Source organism: Doryrhamphus excisus, chromosome 22 (genome assembly GCF_030265055.1).
Source record: "Doryrhamphus excisus isolate RoL2022-K1 chromosome 22, RoL_Dexc_1.0, whole genome shotgun sequence".
Lineage (NCBI taxonomy): Eukaryota > Metazoa > Chordata > Actinopteri > Syngnathiformes > Syngnathidae > Doryrhamphus > Doryrhamphus excisus.
Window position 1 is genome coordinate 225,471 of NC_080487.1, and position 26,821 is coordinate 252,291.

General features: G+C 50.1%; 1 protein-coding gene across 18 annotated transcripts; it reads right to left on the bottom strand.

Annotated features, from left to right (window-relative positions):
* epb41l3b (erythrocyte membrane protein band 4.1-like 3b) lies at positions 1-26,800 on the bottom strand. 18 transcript variants are annotated; one of them, XM_058061555.1, is made up of 27 exons: positions 26,658-26,800; positions 16,291-16,382; positions 15,759-15,899; positions 14,456-14,560; positions 14,339-14,381; positions 14,187-14,262; positions 13,902-14,120; positions 13,190-13,277; positions 12,650-12,679; positions 12,162-12,314; positions 11,979-12,076; positions 11,581-11,756; positions 11,118-11,287; positions 10,289-10,873; positions 8,373-8,426; positions 8,182-8,217; positions 7,908-7,973; positions 7,251-7,421; positions 6,455-6,511; positions 5,711-6,262; positions 4,600-4,638; positions 4,096-4,146; positions 3,767-3,850; positions 3,398-3,496; positions 2,625-2,705; positions 2,305-2,420; positions 1-719 (listed from the first exon to the last, which is right to left on the bottom strand). In XM_058061555.1, exons 3-26 carry the CDS (start codon positions 15,810-15,812, stop codon positions 2,310-2,312), a joined length of 3,198 nt encoding a protein of 1,065 aa, XP_057917538.1. In that variant the 5' UTR covers positions 15,813-15,899; positions 16,291-16,382; positions 26,658-26,800; the 3' UTR covers positions 1-719; positions 2,305-2,309. The 18 variants fall into 18 exon arrangements, with proteins under 18 accessions (XP_057917538.1, XP_057917530.1, XP_057917531.1 ...); XM_058061547.1 differs by lacking the exon at positions 26,658-26,800 and adding an exon at positions 21,382-21,563 and having other exon boundaries at positions 3-719; positions 16,291-16,409; XM_058061548.1 differs by lacking the exon at positions 26,658-26,800 and adding an exon at positions 21,602-21,875 and having other exon boundaries at positions 5-719; positions 5,717-6,262; positions 16,291-16,409.
* Between the last annotated feature and the right edge of the window lie 21 nt (positions 26,801-26,821).

A 26,821-nucleotide genomic window follows, 5' to 3' on the forward strand; every position in this document is an offset into this window, starting at 1 on the left:
TGTCCCAAGAATATAAAAAGAAAGAAATGATATCACGTTTCAGTTGTGAAATCAACTTTTAATTCATCGGCAAGCGATTGAAAAGAAAGACACCGACGTCGGCCATGTTGTCATCTGACCAATCAGGAGAAGGAAACGTGAAGAGACGATACTTTGGTGCTCTGAGAAGCGAGGAGGCGCACGGCGTTGGCTTAACGGCAGGTGGAGGCGGAGTCGCATGAGGTTGAGGCCTCACGCTGGCGGGACCCTGACAGCCTGGCGCGGGTACGCTAGCATCTTCCTTCCTTTCCGTCAAGCCTGGTCTGGTCTGAGACGTCATGGTTTCCATGACAACACAAATGGTGAAACAAAAGCCCCTTTTCGCTGAGCAAACCTGCTAGGCAACATCGGACTGTTGGAGCACGGAAGGCGGAATATTGCTGACGGAAGAATTGAGCCTGCAGCTGGACGCCATCGATAAGAAGATGGAATCGAACCGTGGAAATGCATTCATGTCTTAAGGCGCCGATCCACCTTGCTGCTTATTCGTCATCGCTTTTTAAACAGGAGGTATGGAATATGAATATTAACGCCCGGCGGCTGTGGCGTCATGCAGTGGTCTGTATTTTTGCAGGTCGGATGGTCGCCACCAGGGGGCAAGCTGCAACATTTGGAGGAGGAAAAGGGGCGGCTTTCTATTCCTGGATCAACGGTGGGATTGTTGGATGCAGCCATCAGTTCTGGAAGAGCAGAGGAAACAGGAAGTCAGTGTCGGTCAGTGCTGCTGTCTCCAAAGGGGACATGGGGACCCGGGGACAGGGGGACCCGGGGACACAGGGACAGGGGGAAACCCACACCGCGCTGTTCACACCTGGTGTGGGCGACCATCTCAAACGTCCATGAAGCTCCTTTTCAGGGATTCAATGCGGCACGGAGCGCTGTTGGGCCAGAATTCCCTGGCAGGTAAGACCACACCAGGTCTGATCAGGGCCGAGCACAACCCGCATCCGGTCCAGGGAAACCTCCCAAATCCACCAGCCCCATCATTCCCACTGGGATGCGTTCCTTTCCAGCACACGCCAAGCGCTGCAACATGTATGAAATGAGAGTATAGTGTGCAATGTAGATGGGGGTTCGAGTCCCATGCTGAATGGGCGGGGCGCCCCCTGCTGCTCCTCTTTTATTCTGTTATCGGCGCTGTTGTTCTGTCTCAGTTTTTCATGCACTCCGAATCATTATCCACTTAACGTTTAGAAACAACCCCCCCACCCCCCTAAATTAAAAGCCAAGTTGAAATTACATTGAAAGCCAAGATGTGAGGGATTAGCATCTTTCTAAAATGTCAGTCAGGACATAAAGACGACGTGTCCCGCCTGCCAGGAGTTATGATGGGATGCAGCGGCACGTAGCACTGGTTTCCTCCAGGGAGACCAGTAGCATAAAAGACGTTTCCATGGCAGCCACCGGGTCACGCCAGCCCCTGATTAGGTTTCCGTAGGGATCAACAGGTTTCAGCAGGAATTTCATCTTTTCGTACGGACACAAAGTCAGCTAAGGGTGGAGACCAACGGCAGGTAGACCAACAGTAGGTAGACCAACGCCAGGTAGACCAACGGCAGGTAGACCAACGCCAGGTAGACCAACGCCAGGCAGACCAACGCTAGGCAGACCAACGCTAGGCAGACCAAGGCTAGGTAGACCAAGGCTAGGTAGACCAACGGCAGGTAGACCAAGGCTAGGTAGACCAACGGCAGGTAGACCAAGGCTAGGTAGACCAACGGCAGGTAGACCAAGGCTAGGTAGACCAACGCTAGGTAGACCAACGGCAGGTAGACCAACGCCAGGTAGACCAACGGCAGGTAGACCAACGCCAGGTAGACCAACGCCAGGTAGACCAACGCCAGGCAGACCAAGGCTAGGTAGACCAAGGCTAGGTAGACCAACGGCAGGTAGACCAAGGCTAGGTAGACCAACGGCAGGTAGACCAACAGTAGGTAGACCAACAGTAGGTAGACCAACAGTAGGTAGACCAACAGTAGGTAGACCAACAGTAGGTAGACCAACGCCAGGTAGACCAACGCTAGACCAACAGACACCGTGTTGCATTGAGAAGCAAGCAGGAGAGCTCCGTGTCCGGCAGGCAAGCAGGTTGCATGAGGATGATGAAGGGTTAGTGTGAAGGTTTGAGGAGAACATCCAACACGTGCGTGCGTGGACCACGCGGTGGCTACAGAAACAGGGCGACCGGGGGCTGATGGGAAAGCGTCATGCCAGAGAGCCGGGCTGGAGGAGAAGCGGGAGCAGGACCGGACCGGACTGGCTTACCTGGGTCAGTCCTCCCCCTCCTCAGGCGTGATCTCTGTCTCTTTATGTACCACTACTTTGGTCACTGACATGTCAGGATGCTGGTCTTTAGCCTCCTTTATGGCCTGAGCCAGAGCCTACGTACACAATGCAGTGCCACAATTGGGTCACCGGGGGGGGGGGACAGAGAACAGGTGGGGGTGGCATGCGGCATTTAAATCAGTAATCCAGCAGGAATGTCAGGACTGTTCACATTTGTACCACGTTGGACGTGTGGAGAGCCCGCATGCTGGGACTCTTCCTCTCCAGCATCATCATCAGGTCCAACAGCTGAAACGTACCTCATCGTGGTCGATGTCGGAGTCTCCTGTGATGACGATCCGTTTCTCAATTCTGGTCTCTGAGATCCCCCCTTTCACGGTCTGGAAGATGACAAACCAACAGCTGATTCTGGGGTTGCGTAAGGAAGCGCTTCCCAACCGTTATTGAGCCGAGCCACATATTAAACACAAAGAGCTCCAGACCATCACACTACCACCGCCGTATTTTTCTCAAATGGCAAAATGTCTCTGGGATCATCAAGATGTTTCCTGGCAAACCGAGATGAGCTTTCATATCCTTTTTTGGTCGGCAGGGGGTGTGGTCTTGGAACTCTGTCTTTGCCAGGGTCTTATGGTGGAGTGCTGTGGGGTCTTTTGTGACCTTAAGGTACTACAACCATTTCTGGGGGGGTGAAGCGGTAAAAAATGATTGAATGAATGAATGTTTGTGTCAGAGTGAGAGGTCTCACTCGCTCATAAGTTTGTGGGCGGGTTTAAGAGCAAATATGCTAACAATAGAGATGCTTGCTGACCGTATTGTTTTCAATAACAAGTTCCCAAATTGATATCCTTTACATACAATGTGATTATCAATTATCTACAAGGATAATGGGATGTCATTATCCTTGTAGTCGCACATCCCATCCTTTACCACAAAGACAATTTGCCCTACTTATTATCCATAAAATGTATTTCTACCTGCAATGAGTTAACTATGGACAAAACATGATTAATCGTGATGAAATATTTCTAGCAACGGCGGCACGTCGTTCTTGTTGAGCTTGAACTCTCACCTTTGTGATGTGTGTGGTGGTGGTGGTGCTGGTGGTCTCAGAGGTGATGGTCTGGGCACTCAGCAGCACGCCCGGGTCGGCGTCGCCGTTCATGTCGCCCTGTTGACAAGTAGCATGTTCAATGGTGCGCTATTGCTAACGAACCTTCCGTCCCAGTCAAGGGAGGGGCAATAGTCAAGGTGTACGAGTGGGGGCCGAGGGCCAAACACGTTCATCACGCATCCAAAACATGGCCGCTTCCTCTGAGGCGTTAACTTTGACAGCCTTAGTAGTCCATACTAGGTTCCAGGAGCAGGTCAGAGACATTGTGGAGTGATAGATCACAGATAAACAATACACCTTAGCATCATACATAGCATTAGCACGTACCGCTCCAGATTCGTAGGTGATGGTCTTGGTCTCCGTGTGGATCACAGGGGTCTCCTTCAGGCCGATCACATCCTGGTCATGGTGCTGCTGACAGCAGGGAAACAGTTTAGGGCTCAGTCCTGCATGGTTTCATCTGGAACTTGACCCTATGTAAGCGGCACTAGACTGTATGTAAGTGGCACTTAATACACAATACAAGCGGCACTACCCCCCCCCAACAAAAAACCTATGTATGGACTAAAAACCAATGGTGTTCAGCCTCCCAGTCAGCAAGCAGAAAAGCGCGGCACACAGCTTCCCATCCGCTGCACTCGGTCATGGACACTCACCGCGTCGGTCTCCGTGGTAAAGACCGCCTTCTGGTCTGGACCAGCTGGTACCTGTGATGGACAAGAGTGGTGACAACATGAGGTGGTTTGCATCCCAGTAACACTTTGACAAGGGTCACAATGCTGGACCTTGACAATAAAAACATGTGAGAAAAAAGCACTAGTTTGACACTTTTGACTGACAGGCATTTGACATCTGCTATTTACTGGCACAACTCAGAAAATGATCCTGTTTGTAATTTTATAAAGTATCAATGAGTAATTTACTTTAGTTTAGTTTAATTGTCTGCAAAAGGGGTCCACCCTGGACTGGTGCTGGGATAGGCTCCAGCATCCCTGTGACCCTAGTGAGGCTACGCGGTAGAAAATGAATGAATGGTACGTTTACAAGCAGGTGCGGGTGCAGTTCCACGCACCACCTGCAGATATCAAGATGGAGTTTAAGTCCACGATCACGGCGACCAAACATGACAAGTGAGCGTGTGACCTGAGAAGTGTGGTCACCTTTTGGCACGAGGAGGAAGAAAGGCGTCCAAGGGTTGCCTGTAAGGATGTAGGATGTAGGATAAGGAAGAGAGAGAGGACAGTGAGAAAGGACAAAGGAGTCAACAGGCCAAAAGGAGCGAGGACGGGAGCGCTGCTTTCCATTGTATGGAATACCGTTGTTATGACGCGTCAATCAATCAATCAACAAGTCCATACAATGAGTATTAGGGGAGGGGGGGAGCTGGAGAAAGCCGCAGCAATGGGGGCGGGGCGGGTGGCGCCATCGAGTCGCTGCTTCTCCGGAGTCCAAAGACAACAAGGAAGCGTCCCACTCAGTCCCACCGCCCGCTTGTTGGAGGCCGCCGTCAGCCAAGCGAGACAAGCCGGCGAGGGCAGACGCTGGGCGTGTTTGGGACTGTTAGCCATGCACAATGGCGGATGTGGCTGTTATTAGGACCAGGATTAGTCTTAGACCACCATAAGGCTGCTGCTGGAAGGAGGATGGTGAGCGCCACACACGGGAGACGACTAACGACCACGATGGGCGAAGCTCAACGCCGACGCAGAGGAAACCCTGCACACGGGAGGCAACGCGTGATTGGCTGTCATGTGGCGGGAAATCTGGGGTGTCAAAGTAGCTCAGAAGGAAACGCGGCTGGTGGTCTTGGTGATGAAGATACCTTACTTAAATGGTGTCCACAGAGGGCCCAAGCACTGCAGCTTTTCTTCCCAAACAGGTTCTCCAGCAGGAGGTTTCATTGAGGAGCTCCTTCCCAAACCAAAGGAGGGTTCCTCATCCAAGTCAGCTGCTTTAGTGAGCGTCTGGAAAGAAAACCTGGAGTGTGGGGGCCCTCCATGGCAGGAGTTTGTACTGATTAGCATCCTGCCTGCTCATTGGTCCATCAGTCAAACTCCTGCTGATCCTCATTGGTCCATGATAGAACTTTCTGGGATCTTAGTGTTCCATGATGGACACTAAACTGAATGGTCGGACGGTGACTGGCAATGGCGGCCCGTCACGCAGGTTCCCCTGAAGATGAATGGAGGGCTTGACCTCCAGTGTGTGGCGCCCATAGTGGGGGTGTGGGGGTGGTGGTGGGGGGCATGGAGCTGCTTATAGTTTTCATACAGTTACCACAGCCAAGGCTGTCGTCTCTGGGAGTGGAATGTGAGCCACGTCCGTCTCTGACTGCTCTTGGACGGCGTCCGCTTTCTGGCCAGACTCCTCAAAAGTCTTCATCTCCTCCGTCAACACGCTGAAGACCTCAGACTCCTCCGCCTTCAGCACCTCCGACACCCAGGAGGCCATGGCCTTCTTGGGTGAGCCCACGGCTTTAATGTGAGACATGTCTTCCATCAGCGTCTCCATCTTCTTGACGGAGGGACTTCTGGCTTGGATGACCGTCTGGAGATGTTCTTTGTCTTCAGCCTCCTTCAGGATGATGAGCATGCCTCGCTTGTCTATGATGGCCTGGGACACCTCCTCCCTGACGGATCCTGGGCTCACCTTGGCCAGAGATTTCTCGGACAACTCCTCCTGGGAATCTGGGCTTTTCTCCTCAGCCTGCCCGGCCATCCCGTCCTGGAAAAGGCCCCCGTCCACAGCAGTGGGCGGGCTAATCCCCCGTGGCTCGGGGGCGGCTTCACTATCTGTGCCGCAAATCAGCAGATCTCCTGCCGCCTGGGGAGACACTTGGCTTATTGGAAAGTAGGTTCTTCACGTTAATAAGGTGAAAGACACCAGGTGTTACGACATAAGCATGCAGCTGCCGAGCTGGAGAAGGAAAGTCACGTTTGGAGACAAAGACCACGCTGCCAGGCTACATGGCACCACTCCGAGCACAAACATTAGAAAATGGGGAGAATGGTTCACCTCCGTGGCTTTGGGTTCCTCCTTTCTCGCAGTTCCAGCAAGGACCCCGTCTTCATTCTGCAGAACCAAAACAAAAATGTGAGATAAGACGAAGACTTTGAAAGAGGATGCAGATATTCCCGCCAAAGTTGTGGTGAATAAAGTCTGGTGGAGCAAAGCCTTCAAGGCGTCCACGCTTGGCTTCATTTGCACACTTGAACATCACAGATGGAATGTCCAGTACCATGTGACCATTCCTTGGTGAGATCCCGCTGCACGGACACAGCTGATGTCATATCGTCCTAACTCTTGGTAGGCTCCACATTGGGGCCTTCATAGCATCGGTTGACTTTGGTGTGAAAATGATCCTTTATTCTCCTGAAAATACCACTACCACAGAAGTACTACCTTGGTTACTTTGCCAAGCCCACCCAGCCGTCAAGGGGCCGAAGGGGCCGAACAGCCCACTACACTACTACACACTACTACTACACACTACTACTACACACTACTACTACACACTACTACTACACACTACTACTACATGACATGAGTTGGAGGGAAACGCTATGAAGCACCAGAACACCAGACATGGGTCGGTGTTGTGTACAAGTACGTCTCAGGCAGCAGGTCAACTGTAGCATCGCTGACCAGGTCTCCAGGCGTCCCCCAATTAGGACCAGTAGGGGTTCCTGACATGTGTCGGCACCCCAGCATGAAAGGAAGTTCTTCTGAGGGGTTTCAGTCAGGAAGCCAGACACCCTCCATGTCATCTGACCTACTTAGGATAGAAGTTTCCACAACAACGTGCGCTTACGTCCTGCAGGTCCAGAGGTTCGATCATGGGCGCTTCGCGAGCCGGGGACGAGGAAAGTCTCCTGTCCCATTCCGTAAGGCCGGGAGCAGCAGCGTCCATCTCCAGGAAGGAGCGCTTGAGCTCGCTGATGTTGGCCTGGTGCTTGACCATCTCCGGAGGGGGCTCCATGTCCTACAGCGGCCCGGTGAGCCACGATTAGAGGTAGGTGAGGCCGCGGGAATATGGAATATGCAAACTCAATATTGCCAAACATACAAAAATGCAACGGATGCAATGGAAAAATGCAACCAAAGTCCAAATGTTTGGATGCAAGTGTAGCAATCACAGTGGAACCTCTACATTCATTTGGTCTTTCTTTGGGGGGGAGGCGGGGTACACCCTGGAATGGTGGGCGGCCAATTGCAGGGCTCATATAGTAGCAACACTATTATTACTGTCGCTTGTCGAGGTAGACGCGTAGAGGTTCCGCTGGACTGCAATGGTTCTCCTGTACGGAGACACGCCACTCCAGGAAATCCTGTTTGTGTTAGTTTGATTCCTAAGGTCTGATGGCTTGCAGTGAGACAGTGAGATGCTCGTACTCGCACACGACGCCAAGACAGCACAGCGCCATGTCAGTAAGATTAGGATGGATTAGAATATCAGATTCGGACCAACCTCCAACATCAGATTACCGTGCTTGACAAATACCGCTTCCTCTTTTACTCGCCTAAGGACACCAGACTGCAGAGGAGGAAACAAACAGGATTTGGAGCTTCTCTGATATCATGCAGAGCAAACCAGAGGAGCAGAAATGGGTGGAAGTCCCCCCCCCCCCAACAAGAACACAAGAAGTAGTAAAATGTAAAATGCCAAATGAAATGGGGCAACGATGTCGTCTCTGAAGGGTGAGATGGCAGCAAGCAGGAAGTCATCAAGGCAGGCATCGTACCTGGGTGCGCACCTCAGAGTCCTCATCTGCATCCGACTGACGGCCAGTGAGGAGCACGGGGAGGTGAGGAGGAGGTGAAAAGAGTGATATGTGGAGGAGGTAGAGAAGTACAAATTGAAGTATGTCAAGATTCTTCACGTGTCGCCAGCCCAAACCCAGCAGATGGCCGAACCACGCCCCCACATACAAACCTCCGTGGCCGTCATATCTCCGTCCAGGGCGAAGTCAGTCTGTTCGCTGTCGGTCTGATTTGTCAAAGCCGACGGAAACATTCCAGCAGCAAGGAGATAAAGAAATAAAGCCCAGATTGGAAAAACACACACCAATACTTCAGTCGTCATTAGCACAGATGGAAAGGAAATGGGAACGCAAATGGGAACGCAAATGGGAACGCAAATGGGAACGCAAATGGGAACGCAAATGGGAACGCACGGGAGGTTGTCGTCATCACTGTCGAGACCAGGGCTGTCCAAAGTACGGCCCGGGGCCATATGCAGCTTGCAACTTATTTTTTGGAATGGGCCGAGACATATGTACTAAAATCAAACAGGGCCTACATCGAAACACGACAATAAGGTTTGAGGAAGAAATGAACACGTTGAATGCTCCAGGAAATTCCATGGATACAGGCGGACCTTGTGTTCCGACGTTCCGTGTATTGGTATTTCATAGGTACTGTACGTACACACTACCAAAGGAGTGACACCGTACAGAAAGCGTCGCTACGAAGACTTCAGGAAAGCGAGAGGAAGGGTCCAATGCTCCCAAAGACTCCCTCAAGGATAAAGATCTCTGAACGTGGAAGAACCCAACCAAGCGGTGTAGTCCATCTTTCCATGACTGGATCTCCTGTCCTTCATGGGTTGTCTGCGGTGTGAGGGACGACCCAAACATGGTAGTCATAGCAACGGAACGTCTGTCGGCCAAGGGCCTCCTGTACCAAGAACTAGCAAACATGTTGTGTTTTAGCGTGTTGATACACAAAGGTTGGACAGCCCTGTTCAGGACGAGGCGGCCGCACGAGGTTTGGCAACACAAAATGGCGTTAAGATGACAAAACCAAAAAAGAGCAAATGAAAATACTGCAAGTGAGACAGACTCAGAGGAAGTTGACAACCATCAGTCAGTTCATTTTGGGGTCTTTGCATCTTTAAAAATATGAAACCTGACTTTCAGGCCCCCCCCCCCTCTCCATGCACATTTGACACCGGAGGGGCGAGATGGTGACGCGGCTCTGCATTACATCATCCAGGTGATGCCAGATCCATCCAAGGGTTGCTTCATTTGGATGGACCTACAGGGATTGTGTTGTGTTGCATTCTAATGCATTCTAATGCATTCTAATGCATTCTAATGCATTCTAATGCGCTGGTGGAGGCCTTGCAATGCAGAGCGCTGCAGTAAATGCACGTGTTGTCATGCAGTCTGGACACGATGGAGGCATAGATGACAACAATGATGCCGAGACAGGTGAGACACAAAGCTCTTTGAAATGCACTTTGGCAAAATATGGCGACCTCTACTGGCTTGCCGACTTTAAACTGGAGTTGGAAACTGCAGCGTTTTAGAGAAATCAGTTTAAGAGGTGCAATGGAACCTCCAAAGTCTATTATGGAATATTATGCAAGTGTAAAAAGAAGCTATAATAAAACTAAATAAACGATTTACTTTGAGCCAATTTACCAAGATGATGGTACTACTAGTACCGCTACTCATAACAACACCACCACCACCAATAATAATAATAATAATAATAATAATAATAACTGCCAGCCATGGAGGGACTGTGCTGACGTTGGGCGTTCCACTGCAGCACACAAATAGCCAAGTGTATTTAACCGTCCCACGAAGGCGGGTCGGTACAAGGCGGGTCGGTACAAGGCGGGTCGGTACAAGGCGGGTCGGTACAAGGCGGTCCAACATCAACTAGTGAGACTGCGGATGCGGCCACAACGTGATGAAGAGCACAAGGTTTGAAAGTGGACGGACGCCGGGACCAGACAGTCGCCAGGCGACCCGGCAGAGCTGGATGGAGGGCAGCGTAAGGGCTCAAGGTCAGAGAGGCGGCTACGGGAACACAGAGTCCGACACCCACACCCACACACACCTCATCTTCCTCTGAACTGTCATGGTCATGGTAGCCCTGGGCTATGCAGGCGGTCAGGGAGGCTGCCTTGGGCTCCAGGTAGCAGAGGCACAGCGCCAGGGGGAAGGAGAGGGTGAGGGCGTAGGGGACGGAGAAGGAGGTGGACAGCAAGAAGAAGAAGATGAAGAGAAAGCAGGGGATGAGCGAAGGAGACTTGATGGGCAGGAAGTTGTGCGCGCACTCCGGGAGGAAGCGCATCTCGGACAGATCGGGGAAGCTGATGTAGCCGTCCTCGTCCAAGATGGCCGCCAAGTCGGGCAGGTGCAGCGAGAAGGAGAAAAGCGTGCCGCTGCGCGCCTTGCCCTGCTCGAGCCGCCGCTTGCGGGCCGACAGCAGCAGCGCCCGCTCCTCCAGCAGGGCCTCCTTGCGCTCCGAGCGTGCCTGCTGGCGGCGGCGGCCGCCATTGTTCTTGACCGGGCTCACCGATGAGGCCCGTTTGCGCGTGCTCTCCCTGCGGCGCCGCCGTACTTGAGTGGACAGCAGGGGGGATGAAGGGAGTGAGAGCTCAGAGCTGAGGGGGGTGCTGGTGAACACACAGGGCGAGTGCTGATGGGGGGGGGGGTGTTTGTGGTGGTGGGAAACATGGGATGACGCCCAACACGCATGAGCACACGTGAGTAAAGTCATGTGGTTAGAAGGAAGGAGGGGCGGGAGGGGTGGGAGGAAGCAAATTAGTAAAGCACACAAAAGATGAAAAGTGCTAAAAGCGTCAGATAGCGTACGTCATCCAGCCACTCCTAAATCCTATTGGCTGCTACGCTCAAAGAAAAATCACCTGGGAAAAGCTTACCTTGACTTCCTGTCTGAGTGGTGTCGTGGCGGCGGCGTCCCCGCGTGCATCCTCCTGCTCCGCCTTCTCCTCCTCCGCCTTCTTCTCTGTGGTGATGGTGGTGATGATGTCTCCCCTGGCCGCCCCGTCGCTGTCCTTCATCAGGGTCTCATGGTTCTCCGTGATGGGTGCTGGAAGATGCCGGGAAAAGTCGGACGGGAGTCAGCGTACGTTTAGGGACACCTTAACAGCCCTGCGGGTTCCTTGGTTCCTGTTCTGGTTTAAACTGGCTGGCTGTGGCTACAATGGGATTGAATGCTTGAACTGGAACAAAAACCATCAGACTTCAGCGTTCACTGGGACGGTTTGCATCCGAGTGCGAAGCTTCTGGGATGAGACCCCTGCGACCCGGATCCGGATAAGTGGAGAAAAGGGGAATGGAGCAAAACCAAAGCAACAGCACTTGAGCCAAGGTCCTCCTCACCTCCGTCCAAGCTGCGGGACATGGTGTAGCGTTTACTGGCCGACCGTTCGAAGAAGGGGGCGGGTCGAATGATCTGTGAGCTGGCACGGCGGGTCTGAGCCTGCGTCCTGCCGCTGTAGCGGAACTTGGAGCCCATGGTGAGGAACTTCTTCGGGGGCGCCTCGGGGGACACCAGCCTGCCACAAAGAGCATGCACGTGTTCTTGGATTCCAGCGTTCTCAGCTTCCCACGTATGTACCGTACTTGGCATGCAAAGCGGCTTGTGGTGCAACTTTCAAATGTTCATTCATTTCAGGAGATCAAGTCCAAAAGTTCACAGTTCCACTTCCACCATACACGGTCAAAGCCAAGAATTCCAGAAGGAACGAGCGGGTTCAAAGCTGCTTCTTTAGTCTTACCTGAAGAAGGTGTGGTGCTCCACACAAACCTTCCACAGCCGCTTGGCTGCACGGTGGTTCGGAAGCTTGAAGCCGATGGTGCTTTCAAACTGCTCAAACTTGAAGCCGCCACCCCAAAAAAGTGGCGTTAGAGTCACTTGAAAAGGGGCCACACTTTTGGATAATGTATCATCGGTTGCTTACCTCGCCAGGCCGGATTTTGATGTAGAAGTTGTTCCTCTTGTAGGAGATCTTGAGGATTTTGGGCCAGGCGAACCTGTTGATGCGCAGCCTGTCCCTGTAGATGAGGAGGCCACTGGCGCACACCCCCAGCATGATCTCCACACCCTCAGAGTCCTGAGGACGACACAGGCACAGAATGACAAGGCAAACCTCAGACTAGGACACCAGAAGCTATCAGGCTGAAGCGGCAGGTGGCGTGGCGAGGTTCCTTCTACCTACGTATGCCAGGGGCTTGGAAGCGAGACGTTAAGTCTGGATGACATCAAGCTCGTCACCAAAACAACACATCAGTTGAAAGCAATCTGCGAGGGAAGAGCCCATCCAAAGCGGGAACTATACCGCTCTTAAGGAAGTGGGATGTTGGAGTGTGCAGCGACCATGCACATTCTCTCTCACACACACACACACACACACACACACACACACACACACACACGGCAGCCGCTTACCTGTGCCTCGGCATGAGCCAAGCCTACCAACTTTGCATTTAGTGAGAGAGGAGACAAAAGAGGGAAGCTGGTCTGACGTGCTGCATTATTCCTTATCTTACATCAACAGGATCATCAGACACTCCAAAAGTATTCCCGGTTCTCATCCTGATGAATCTCTAATCTGCCAACGCAATATCCTCTCGGATTCACATGTCGACTGATGGGCAGCAGCCGAAGTGGAGCATGGCGGCAATGAGGCGTGGCATCGTAGCCATAGAGCCGTGGCCGGCGTCACTGAGACTGCTGCCCCCGCGACCCGGACCCGGATAAGCGGAGAAAAATGGATGGATGGATGGAAAGGCATGTACACGCATCACAAGTGACCTTTCATAAACATTTATCTGCTTGACCGCTGAGTTCCAGGAAGTACCACTCAGTAAAGCTTTCTAGTAGGAAACATGTATTTACCCTGAATAGGTATGTTTGTGAACGCACCACCAGCTAGACTTGTACTGTGTCACGTGACCACTGCCGGCAAACCGTATGCTGGACTGTTACCTTGGCATGGTGAAGATCAACGCCGTACATGGACAGCTTCTTGGCATTCTCCAGGAAATGGATTTCAGCTTCTGCTGGCGTCATCCCCCTGATTGGACCACAAACGGAACAATCAATCAATCAATCAATCGACAGAAACAAACATCATTCAGTATGTTCACATAAAAGACACAAGGTGATTTTATATCCTACATACCTTTTAAGCTCCAATCTATGAATATTATTATTTCTATTATAATGTTCTATTTCTATGAATATTCATTTTTTTCAATGAAAAAAAATCTGCTTTTGCTCCAAAGATGAATTTCTGGAATTGAATAAAAGTCTATCGATAAAAGATCAAATTGGACTAAATGGGTGTGCTAAATACTTTTAGGGTAGGATTAATCATTTTAATCATTTGTCATGATTACAGAACAATTTGTGCTGGGATTTTGAACTTTTTTTGTGATGCCCTTATTTTGTAGCCCCACAGGATGTGCTGTTATCTTGAAGGCAGGAAATGTTGTTGCCTTGTGTGTGTTGAGGTCCCTTGACAGTCAATGGAGGAAATGAAAGGCATGAGAATAAGGTCAGGTTTCCATGTTTTTCCCCTGTACAATAAATGGAATAACGGAAGTCCAACCATGGGATATCTTTCCCCACTACCACAACTAAATACTACCACTTACTAAATATACACCAGAAGAACACCTGTGGAGCTTTCACTGACTTGTAGGTCTTGTGGAGCTCCATGACCTTCTCCTCCAGCTCTTTGGTCTGGTTGGGTGCGAAGCGCAGCTCGCTGATGTAGTCGCTGGCCAGCTCCTCTGGGTCGTAGTCACCCAGTTCCGACTGCACCGTGTACGAGCCCAGGACAGTGTGTGTGGCGAAGGAACAAGGCAGGCGGCCCGAAACCACGTCGTCTCTCAATTGCAGGCACAGGTAGTACCTGAGGGGGTGGATGATCTACCATCTTCACCACCTGCTTCCTCATTGGATGAAAGAAAGAGCCCACCTGGTGATGTCTTCTGTCAGCTGTGAGGGGTCGGGGGGGTAAAACTTCACATTGAAGGCAAAATTCCAGGGCAAAGCTGAGAAACAGCAAGACAGGTTGGATTTCAATGTAAATGATCGTAGAATGAGCCGTCATTAATTAGAGATACTTACTCCTGATCTGCTTTTTGAGGTCCTTGGAAGGGTCCAGCCAGTTCTACCAAAGATAGAAGCAACCATATGGACATGACTCATGTGCAGAAATCCACCTGCAACGCTTTGGAAAGCTACCTTCTGATTCTCCACATCTCTGTACGTGATGCCAAAGTAGTCCTTCTCCAGCAGGTTGAGGTGATCGCACACTTTGTCGAAGAGAACGTGGCTCTTGACCCGTTTCTGGAGGACAGAGCATGACCAACATCAAGTTGACCGGCAGGCACGCCGTCGTTCATCCGAGATCATCGTTAGCGCTTGCTAACAGCGGTGTTGTTATGAGCTCATCCTAAGAGCCGCCGGGAGGACGGGGAGGACCAACCCTGGCGGGACGTGTCGGAGGGGATTAGCCGAGACTTGACAGACTAGCGAGGCCTTGCTGTGACAGCGGCCCTCAACACCTGACCCCAAAGGCCCTGACACCCACATGGAGACTTCTCAAATGCAATCCATCTTTGGTGGAATGTTGGCAAAGTAGAACAAAATAAGTACAAATGCTGAAATGGGAAAGAGTAGAGTTTATTAACAAGCTTACTGGCTAAGATATCATAACAATAACACTAAAGGCTGGTAGGATGGCGTTTCCGAGAGGAGGATGAAATGATGTGCAATGCATTTAAAGTCCAATCATTTCCCGTCTAAATTATGGCTGAATTGTAATCTGGTGGCATGTACTTTACTAATTTATACTATATCTTAGGAGTCAGTGAGGGAGTGGTACTCTCTCTTTGGCAGGAGCCAACCACCACTTATCAGTGAACTTCAAAAACAGTTGCATAACATCCCACCTCCCATGAAGCCCACCAGGTATAGTCTACTCACAAAAGGGGGTCACTAGAGACCATAGCGCAGGAACGTCGTATCAACATCCACGGGGATATGACCGAAATGAAAGTTAATGCCAACATTGGTCCGATAATTATCCGTGAAATCATAAAAATATGATGAGAATAAAGTTGACATGCGCATATGAAAAATGAACAAGAGCAAAAAGAGGGGAAAAGAGAGCAAAGATGAAAGCTAATGCTAATACGTTTTTTCACCTATATCACAAAGCTGAGATGGATTCCTTTCTTGGAATACATACCATAATGTCTTATAGTATTAGGGCTGGGCCATATGGACCAAAGTCATACTCCCATATACTTGATATTATGATATACGTCCATATTTTGTCCACAAACTGAATTTAGACAAAAGTCTAATCCAAATATGGTAACTGGTTGACTGGTATTGGTTGTGATGTCCAGTGACAAATGCGTGTTTTCCCAGTCAGATCTTTGTGTCAGCCAACACCACCAAAGCCTCTGTAGGACCACCCCTGGTCAGGGGATTTGGAGCGCTGAAACCCTCCCAGACCGGCGAGACTAGCGAGTCTTACCTCCACATCGAAGGTGAAGTCGGAGCCGTCCAGCAGTGTCACTTTACATTGCATGATCTTCGCCTTCTTGGCTCCTTTTGAAGGAGACCTGGACAGACTGGTGGACGACTGGCGGGACACTTGGTCTCCTTCCTGCTGCTCCTGAGAGGTGAAGATCATGAAAGTATGAAGCCCCTGAAGCCCCTGAAGCCCCTGAAGCCGTGCATTGTACTGACAGATGCATGCCGGGCAGCGTTCCCAATCCCTGACCACTTCCACTTCCCCAAGTGTCAGATGCTTCTGTCTTAAACAAAACCACCAGTTCTGTCACATGTCTGCAAGCTAAAAATAGAAAGCGGGGCGCCGTGAGTGCTTCTCCAAATGTGCTCGTGTCCCTTCTCGGTTTGGTTATAGAGAGGGAGTGAAGTCTGCGCTTATGGCTGCCTTACGTGACATGTGACTTGCCAACGTACTGGCGGTCCTGCTGGGTTCCATTTTATATTAGACTGATGGAGAAGGAAAAAGGGACGTCCAAGGACAGAGGGAGGCTGACCTGGTCTTTCCTGGCCGGGGTGCTGTGTCCCACGGCGGGAGGAAGCTGCTCTGGCTGGTCCTCCTGCTGCTGCCGGGCCTCAGAGTCGGCGCCTGATTTGGTTGTCATGGTAAATTACGCTGGAGCAGAAGAAGAGGAGGTAAAGAGGGAAACTCCATGAGTCAGCTGACCACCACACTCATTTCTTTCAGCTCCGTTAGCTCGAGACACTTTGGTTGGACACCCAGGGATTTCAAAATAAAGCTTAGTACACAAGTGGAGCTCAGTTTTAAGGTCTCGGTTACTACGTGACCCAACTTAGCTTACGCTAGTACACGGTAGTAGGAAACCCTATTAACGCCCCCTCAAAAACGGGTGGGGTACACCCTGGACTGGTCGCCAGCCTGAGCTGGTCGCGTGAAGTCAGCTGGGATAGGCTCCAGCATACCCCTGCAATCCTGGTGATGATAAGCAACATAGAAAAAGGACGAATGGATTGGTCCATAAGGCCAGCCCCCCCCCGGAAGAAACACTGAATGCATGGGTCCAAGTGAGGCTGATGAGAGGAAACATGTGACAGCATGTTTTACCAAACAAAGATGACAGATGGGGGCCCCGGTGGGCCCCCGAGCACCAAGGCTACCCGCAGGCTCAGGGTGGGAGATAAGGGGGGGGGGGGGGGGGGGCATGCATGCAGGATCGCAGGTCGGCTGCTGTTGCTGCCAAGGGACTGGGTGATCTAGTGTGGATGCCTGCCATTCTGCAGTCGCCCCCCCCTCCCCCGCCTCTATTTATAGGGCCCTGTTTATGCCGTCGTGGCAGGATCTTGGGCTTGCAGCGGAGGTCGGGGACACATGCCTCTGGATCAAAAGGGGAGCCGTTGTGGTCTGAGGTGCCCCCCATCCCAAAAGAACATTGTAAAGATAACACTACCCGGAGTGAGCAGAGAAGCGTACAAACTAGCGGGCGGCATTTGGCTACGGATGAAATGGAAGGTGATGATGTCACAGGAAGTCAAAGCTGCAGTACGTCTGTGCTTGGGAATCAAACTAAACTTTTGAGTCTGGAGCTTTTATAGCAATTTTGGGAATTGCTTCCCTGACATCCGGGGAGCGAGGTTGTCTTGCGTTGCCTTGCGTTGCCTTGCGTTGCCTTGCGTTGCCTTGCGTTGCCTTGCGTTGCCTTGCGTTGCCTTGCGTTGCCTTGCGTTGCCTTGCGTTGCCTTGCGTTGCCTTGCGTTGCCTTGCGTTGTCTTGCGTTGTCTTGCGTTGTCTTGCGTTGTCCCAACATGCTGATCAAGCTGCTTTCAAACGTGCACCATAATCAGGCCATAAAAGGTAGATTAGGAAAAACAGCCAGCAAGCATTTATGATGCTTTATGATCCCATTCCCACAGGACCCAAACCAGTGGTGGGACCAATGAGGGTTCAATCGCCAGTATCCTCCTCGCTGCACCTTTAGCACGTGTGGCAGTAAAGCAGCAGCTAGCTAGTTAGCTGACGTGACAGCACTAAAGCTAACCTTTGCCTTCCTCCCCCACACAGACAAAACAGGAAGTATGGGGGAGGAAGGGGGCATGGTAGCACCATAGAACAGGAGGAAGAATACGTTCAGTCACTGGTGACAAGCGCTCCTCACAGGGCGAACAGCAGTCCAGACACAGCGGCCTTGTGCGCATGGTGCATGGCGCATGGCGCATGCATTATGCAGCAGAGAAAGATGCATTCAGTGCCAGGATTTGTGCTGGCATAAAGAGTGGCAGGCCATCCCGTTCAATACCACACCAAGTCAGTGGCGGACAGAGCTTTAGCAAGGCACTTTAGTCAATTGCTTTGTTGAGGAGTGTGCCGTGAATGCAATGCTGAAATGCATAGTTATCAAAGGGGGGGGGGGGGGGGGCAGTGACGGACCGCTAACGGAGTGAAACAACAGTAAACATTTCCAGAAAGGATGGTAAAAGAGGGGAAGAATGGTTTGTCTTTGTGTTTATGATTTAATATGATTTAATAATGATTTATGATGTGTGTTGGGAATGTCTGCTCGGAAATCAATGCTGCCATCTTAGCCAGGCAGCTCTGATAAAAGATCTTTAATCTGGCCAAATAAAAGACGACTGCCAAAACAATCCCAACAAAGCCAATCCCGGCCATATTCATGTCCAAAGTTGGTCCGGCTTCATCTGTGTATGGTTACATATTCCATCCCTGATGAGTGACAGCCAGCTCCCTGCTGCAGGGATGGATCCAATGTCATTTTTAAAAAGCTCCATTAGAAAGCGGCTTGGTGTCCTGCACACACGCACACACGCGTGCTAGAAGCAGAGGATGATGAGCGGCCATCTGTGCCGAGCGCCATTAGCCGGCGTGCAACACAGCTGGGCCCGCCCCCGCCATCCCTGCCCCTCACATTCACCAGCCCCCAGAGGCTTGTGGAGGTTACATGGCTGCTGTCTTTTTGACACGTCACCCTGCACCCCCCCCCTGCATGCCAAGCATACACACGGCGGTGGTCCTCCCCGCATGGCCGCTAGCGTCGGACAGCTGCCGCGTACCATCCCAGCTACTGTAACGGGAAACCGTGTTGCGGGGTCTGGACATTTGGACTGACATCCAGGTCCCCAAGGTGCTTTTAGGAGGCCTGTCTGCGGCATCCGTTCCTTCGGTCCTCAAATGTTTTCCTGGATGTAAACACGAGGATATGGCACAATCTTTACCCTTTAAACTTTTTAAAAACTATTGTTTCTTCAATATTTGGAATTACATCTTTAAAAACAACTGCTAATAGGACAGCATTTTCCCTCATAATATTCCAACAACAATATTTGGACTTTTCCTGCAACCTATTGTTCCAAAAATGACATCTTTAGTTGTTTTGCTAGTTTCTCATATTGCAACTTTCACTTTATGCTGCTAAAATTACGGCATATTACAACACTATTTTTCCCTTGTAAAATATGTCAACAAATGACTATGATGTCTTGTGTTCTTTCTGCTATGATTTCAAATAAAAATGTACCAAACACGCGAGGTGACTTTGCACATAGAACCAGACGGGATGGCCGATACCGGTCCAACTTTGTACCCGTTATCAGCTTGGAAATGAAATCAGTGGTATCGCACATCGCTAGCGCTCACACTGCAGCCATGTTTACTTCTGCAAACACACAGAAATGAGTGATGTGTTGCTTTTGCCAATGCATGTCACTTCCCAGGCGCTTTGCGTTCATAACATGTGACATTTGTTTGCTGATGTGAACGACCACAGAAAAAAATCTCACTTGTGAGTAAATGTGCTAACAGTGTGTCCTGGTGCTACGTCATCAGTGGGTAAATGTGCTAACGGTGTGTCCTGGTGCTACGTCATCAGTGGGTAAATGTGCTAACAGTGTGTCCTGGTGCTACGTCATCAGTGGGTAAATGTGCTAACAGTGTGTCCTGATGAGCTATATATATATATATAAATATATACTGTAGATCTGTGTACATTATATACCCCTTTATGCTAAGCTATGTGTCCATAACAAGGATTATTAAGTCATTCTTTGTGTCTTCTTAACAGGGAGCAGAAGGGATTAAAACACGTTATGAGATTAGCTATTAGCTAATGAGTAAATCAGCTGTGCCTTGATTAGCACAAACATGTCTGCTGAGGGGTGCAATGTTAAAAGCTGGCTGGTTTTGACCTCTGCCAGAGAGTTTTGTCTTCCGAGCATACATGAATGCCAATCAAGATTCATAATTAAGTGGTTGGCCGTTTGCTAGTTAGTTTGCTAGCCTATCCCACCATTCATCCAATGAGACTAAATTGGAGCTTTTAGAGAGAAGTGCTCGCTGTCAGGCAGCATTGGTGTAACGGGTTTATCATTGTGGTTGTCCTTGACTATCACCACACTACATGGTTATATCGCCTTACCCATTTCCTGGGTTCCTACAATAGGCTAGAGTACTTTGGAATACAGGATGTGAACAAATGCATAGCAACTGTGGTAAGCACGAGAGGTAGGATTCAGATCACATTTCCTCTTTCTACTCCACTTGGACATGTGGAACAGTCAACTTATGTGATGTGCTCCGGTGCCGTTAGGATGATGAATTAAAGCATTAGCGTTGCTCCTGCCTTCAGACTGTTAGCTATCGTCTTTAGCCATCTCAAGATCCACAGGGCAGTTTAACATCACCGTAAACAAATACATTTTTTTTAATCAAGCATGCAAATGTTTTCATTGCATGGATGATGAGCAACAGGGCAAATTGGCACCAACGTTGAAATACTGCAAAACGGTCCAACAGAAACCAAACTATCCCCATGACCATGAAGACACATGCAAGAGAAAAGCGTATGCAACAGAGAGGAAGTTAGCCAGGCTACCAGGAAGGCCTGAGGAACATCGCTTTTGAAGGACATGTACTGGATGGGGAAGATAGTGGGCAGGATGAAAAGGTGTTGTTGTTACCCACTCTTTTAACAAAACAAAAATACTTTATTATAGCTAACTATTTTAGCATATTTCATTTGCAGCTTGCTTGCCTTATTTATATTCCGTGAAGCGGATGAATGGGATGTTGCATCCCATTAGATTATGAACAAAAAGTGCAAGAACGGTTTGAAATGAAACTGGACGTGTTGAATGGCGCCATTGAATTCCCGTTCCAGCAAAGCCGCCCCACGGAGAATGGAAAAGAAAGACAAGTGCTTGTGTGTCGCCGCCATTGTACACACATTCATGGAGCAGATGAATGCACAGCAAGGCCCTCAATGTTGGCCTTGGCTTTCTGCCTTTGCTTCATCTCAAGCAAGACGCTTGTCTGCTGACTCCAGGTCAGCCATCACCCCCGGGATGCAAGGATGCGGGACCAGAGGCCCAGAGGGGGATGCAAGGATGCGGGACCAGGGGACCAGAGGACCCACACCGTGTCACCTCTGCGTGACCACGCCCACCGCACTGCAGCCCAGAAACAGCCCACCGATCCGATCCGTCTTGGAGTCCCAGCCAAATTCCACCCTACAACTTGCTCCAAAGCACCCCGGTAGCGCCATTTTACAAAGCAATCGGTACGACAAACGAATGTTTTTCAGCACTTCTGTCACTCGAGTTGAAAACAGCTAGCTCACCTTGAAGTGCCAACCGTGTCTCAACCCGAAGCACACAGCCGCTTATGCTAGCAAAACAACGTTAGCACGACGCCAAAGTAGCTTTAAAGCACGCCAAGACGACGTGGAAGGCAAACCATCACTGTACTCCGACACGAAGCCTTCCAAAGAGCACCTTTGAATGTGACGAGCGCCCTTTCTGTGACGCCCGGTTAAGGCGATGAAAGCGATAAAAGGTTACCGGGCGGAGACGTCCTCGTCCGGCTGCTTACGCGGGCTCCCTTCGCCGTGCGTGGACGTGCGTGGACGTGTGTTTCCTGACAGCGGCGCTGCTCGTCTGGCTTGCCGTCGTCGTCTCTTCTCCGCCCCGCCAGCCTTTCGCCCTCCTCTGCGGCCGAGTGGAAAAACGTGCGTGCGCACACCCCCACGATCGCTAGCACACGTAATTAATGGGCCGAAGTACGGCGCTGTTTTTTACGGGGAATAATGCAGCACGGGAGACGAGAAGTGACGTCATCGAGTCTGCTTCTGTGCTCACGGTGCATTCACGGCACGGACTAAAAACGGAATACCAAAGACTGTTTATGGACAGTGTTTACATGCGCAGTACTGTGTTGATTATTGTAAGGTTGGCCTCTTTCACTGGTTGGCAAGCCTATTTTAACCAACAAGTAGGCAGTGTTTTTATGGCTGGGTCACTTACACTAAGTATTGGTAGTGTTTTTATGGTTAAGTCACTTACACAAAGTATTGGTAGTGTTTTTATGGTTAAGTCACTTACACAAAGTATTGGTAGTGTTTTTATGGTTAAGTCACTTACACTAAGTATTGGTAGTGTTTTTATGGCCAGGTCACTTACAGAAAATTTGTTTTTACAAATAAAAAAAATGCCCAATGGTGGCTGAAATTGTTTGCAGTTTTATAAAACTGCATGGCATTATATTCCAATACTTCACGTTTTACGGAGCTAATAACCCATCCATCCCTTTTCTAGAACAATCTGGTGTTTTATGATATGAAATATGACTAATGACGCCACTGTTGGTGAAATATGACTAATGACGCCACTGTTGGTGAAATATGACTAATGACGCCACTGTTGGTGAAATATGACTAATGACGCCACTGTTGGTGAAATATGACTAATGACGCCACTGTTGGTGAAATATGACTAATGACGCCACTGTTGGTGAAATATGACTAATGACGCCACTGCTGTGAGGCTGACTGCTAGACTGCCAACTAAAAAAACGTTTGCGTGAGAACGCGTTATGTCGCACCACAATTGTAACCATTCAGAGCTACTGACGCCATACATCGCAAACAGGAAGTCATCAGCACTTCAAACCTCAATGGTGACGCTTTGAGGATCTCAAAGGCTTGCTTTTGATGTTGCTACTGTTCATGACATCATGAAGGCACAACGTCCTTCCTCATGGACATCATAGCAGCTCCACGAGGCCACCCTCCTTATGGAGGACAGCCTTGGAGAAAGGCTTCACTACACATTTTAAAATCCAGCCGGAAGGTCTGCCAATTAGCAGTCAGCTTTTAATGAGGGAGATTATTCTGATCCTGATGTAGGCTATGCTAACCTATCGCCCATCCATCCACTTCCTGTGCCGCTTATCCTCACCAGGGTGGGGGTGCTGGAGCCTACCCCAGCTGACTGAGGGTGAGAGGCGGGGTCCACCCTGGACTGGTGGTCACTGGACCTCCTTGTAGCTGGTTGGCGCTCCAAGGACTTTGGATCTTTCCCTGCTTCCTCAAGCGTTGTGCTTTCTGCTGATGTCAGCGTCACGTTTTGCCAATGTAGACGTTTGTTTCCTGTTTCCTGTTTCAGCAGTGCGGTTGGATTCCCCCGTTACTACCCAGTACTACCCCCGTAGTACTGATGGTGTTGATATCTACAGCCATATTTCCATCCTTTTCATGACATTTGTCTTCAAATATGTCATTGTGTAATTATCTGATATGTACATGATTAATAAAAAGACCATTTGATCTTTTTTATAATAATAATGAGTCATAAGAATTGACCCATCAAACGAGGGAACTAAATGGAGTGTATGTACATGAAGGTACACCTGGCCAATCTAGTAAAGGACATGTCGGACACGTGCAGGTATACCTAATGCTGCGGCCCCGCGAGTACACGGAATGCTTAGAATTCCTTAGATTGGAAAGTCGATGCACCAGATAAGAGTGGCTGATAGGACAAGGCTAAGAACCAAAGGCTAAGAACCAAAGGCTAAGAACCAAAGGCTAAGAACCAAAGGCTAAGAACCAAAGGCTAAGAACCAAAGGCTAAGAACCAAAGGCTGAGAACCAGAGGCTAAGAACCAAAGGCTGAGAACCAAAGGCTAAGAACCAAAGGCTAAGAACCAAAGGCTAAGAACCAAAGGCTAAGAACCAGAGGCTAAGAACCAGAGGCTAAGAACCAGAGGCTAAGAACCAGAGGCTAAGAACCAAAGGCTAAGAACCAAAGGCTAAGAACCAAAGGCTAAGAACCAGAGGCTGAGAACCAAAGGCTGAGAACCAAAGGCTAAGAACCAAAGGCTAAAAACCAAAGGCTAAGAACCAGAGGCTAAGAACCAGAGGCTAAGAACCAAAGGCTAAGAACCAGCAGAGAGCCTGTCCTCGTGTCAGCTGATCAATGCGTCCTGCAGCGCTGACTCAGCACCGTGACACACGACATGTGACCTGTGGACTCGCTTCGCTGATGTGGCCGCTTGAGTCTTGGCTTTTTGTTTCTGCTGCGCTCGCACGCTTCCCTCTTCCTGCTCGCGCGGCTCAACTTTGACCTTGTTTAACCTTGAAGCCGCCCTTGTTTTTTTCAGCCAGGAGAGCGTGGCTTTAATGTGATTTAGGCGTGGAAGTCAACAGGAAGTCAAAGCTTATCATAGCATAAAAAGTCGTAAAAAGCGTTTTTATCATGGCTATGCTAACGACGCAAACTCCCGTCACGTGACTGCGGAGGAAGCGGTTTTCAAGGTTTTTCAAGGTTAGGGAGGGCCAAATAGCTCTGAGCTCTGTCGTGAACGTCCTTGAGGGGAAAAATGATTTTCTCGATCCTGACAAAATTACATTGGGAAAAAGTTACAATATTATATCATATATGGGAATATAGTCAGAATATGACAATAAACTTCCAGTTTATTTGAGAAGATGAATTATCATAAGCTAAACTTGGTCAAATTGCCATCATTATGTCTCCAGGGAGCCCTTGAAGCGGCCAAGTGACTACTTCCTGTATGAATCACCTGGTTCTCATGCCGTCATTTCCTTCATGCGTGTGTGTGCCAACTCTCCCTCTCCTTTCCGTCATGTGAGGCAAGCTACTGAGGAGCCATCGCAGCCCGGGTGGCAGGTTAAAGTCTTCCCGGGCAACAAAGACACAAGTAAGTAGTACTTGGAAGTACTATATGTACATGGAATATACAGTATTCCATGTAAGGAATCACACAGACGGCGTGGGAGCCGTGCGTTCCCATACGGTCGTCCCTCAGAAGAACATTTGAGGAGGTATCCAAATCCACAGCTAATCCTCATTCCCACCATAAATCCTGGAGCACCGTCAAGGTCCGTCCCTGGAGGCGTGGCCTCGTGTGGCCGAGCCCCACGCCGCTGCCGGGAGATAACGCCTCCGCCAACCAGCTTATCTCGCCACTCAACGAGATTGAGTCATCGCGTTATCTCCTCTACGGCCGCCGAAGGCCGTGTTCCACTTCACCGTGTGTGGGGGATGGGGGGGGGGGGGGGGCTCCTACATTTGCATTCACGTTTGGAACGCATCAGGAACTTTATGACACCCGAAAAACAAACCTGATGACTTCATTAGGTACCCTGGCACCATGCCAAGGGTGTCCAAAGTGCGGCCCGTGGGAAGAAAACGAAACTAAACTAAAACAGTAAAAAAATAAGAATAAGATTTATTTTTCATTTGAAGTTTTCTTGTTCGATTCTATTTAACATGAAAAATGCCAACTTTGGACACCACATTATTCCACAGTATTCCATGCTGTTTTCCAACGGCCATGTTGAGCCTGTTTCCCGAGTGACCATGCCGAGGTCGGACCAAAGGACCGTAACCTCCCGTGCATCATCTGTCCAAGAGGCCGCAGGCTGAGAGACGGAAGCGAAGCCGCACAGCAGCACATGCCAGACGGATTGATCGGGACCGTATCAGTATCCCGTCAGGATCCGTAGTATTGACCGGAATTCCACAGATGAATAGTCAGGAGATTTCATCACATTTCAACTCCGGAAGCTTTTCAGGTCCAAGAGAACTAAACCTTTCCTGGAACCTTTCACGTTCATTCTTCTTGCCTTTTGCTTTTTCTTTGGCTATTTATGGCTTCATGGCAACTCTTCTTCCAAAAGAAGACTTTGCCCTGGTCTTATCTGTCTGGCCTGTAGTGGCCCATATTGGCCTGTACTGGCCCGTAGTGGCCCATATTGGCCTGTACTGGCCCGTACTGGCCCATACTGGCCCGTACTGGCCCGTACTGGCCCATACTGGCCCGTACTGGCCTGTACATTCACCTTCATCATTCCCACCCATAAAGCCTGCAGGTCCAGTGGCACCCACCAGGTCCATGGACCATGTGACAACCGGCCCCCTTTCTTTGAGACTTTCACATTTCTAGTTTCCATTTCCTACACCGCTTATCCTCCGCTTATGCTGGAGCCTATCCCAGCTGTCTTGGGGCGAGAGGCGGGCCCAGCCAATCCCAGGGCACATATAGACCAACAAGCATCCACCAATGAAGCCAAACCCAGGTACCCCCTCGTAGGGGAACATGCCCAATCCCCTGACTGCGTGGCCAGCATGCTAACCGCTCATCAGGAAACAGGAAACAGGAAACATCAGCTCAAGTGTGGGAGGAGAAAGCGATGCTCAGCACTTCAGTTGAAAGTAAAGTAGGCTTCTGCAACGTCAGTCATTACCAGCATGACACGTGATCTGTGGATCTGTTGAGCTCCACGGAGGTTACGGGACCAAACTAAGAAACCAGGACTTGGACTTTTAACGTCTTCCTCTAGGGTCTATGTTGCTGCCGTGAATGAATAAAGACTCACCATATTTGACGTTCCATGGCCGCCAGGGGTGGTGGTGGTGGTGGTGGGGGTGGGGGGGGGGGGGCGGTCGGCGGTCACCAGAGGAAGCAACAGAAGCACAAATGAAGTAAAAACAGAAAACAGCATTACATGACATTGGACATGCTAGCTTAAAGCTACCAGTGCTGCTCCTCATGGAAGCATATCCTCCTTCTAACGGACATGATCATCTTTACCTGACTCCTCAAACTCCTCAAACTCCTCAAACTCTTCCCTCGACCCCCCAGCTGTGTGAGCGACCACCAAGAGGAGCGCCTCGGAGGGAAAAGGAGCGGACACCTGTCAAGTCAGCTGGAGGGGGGGGGCGGATCCTCATTTTAACCCCGCCCTCCTTGGAATT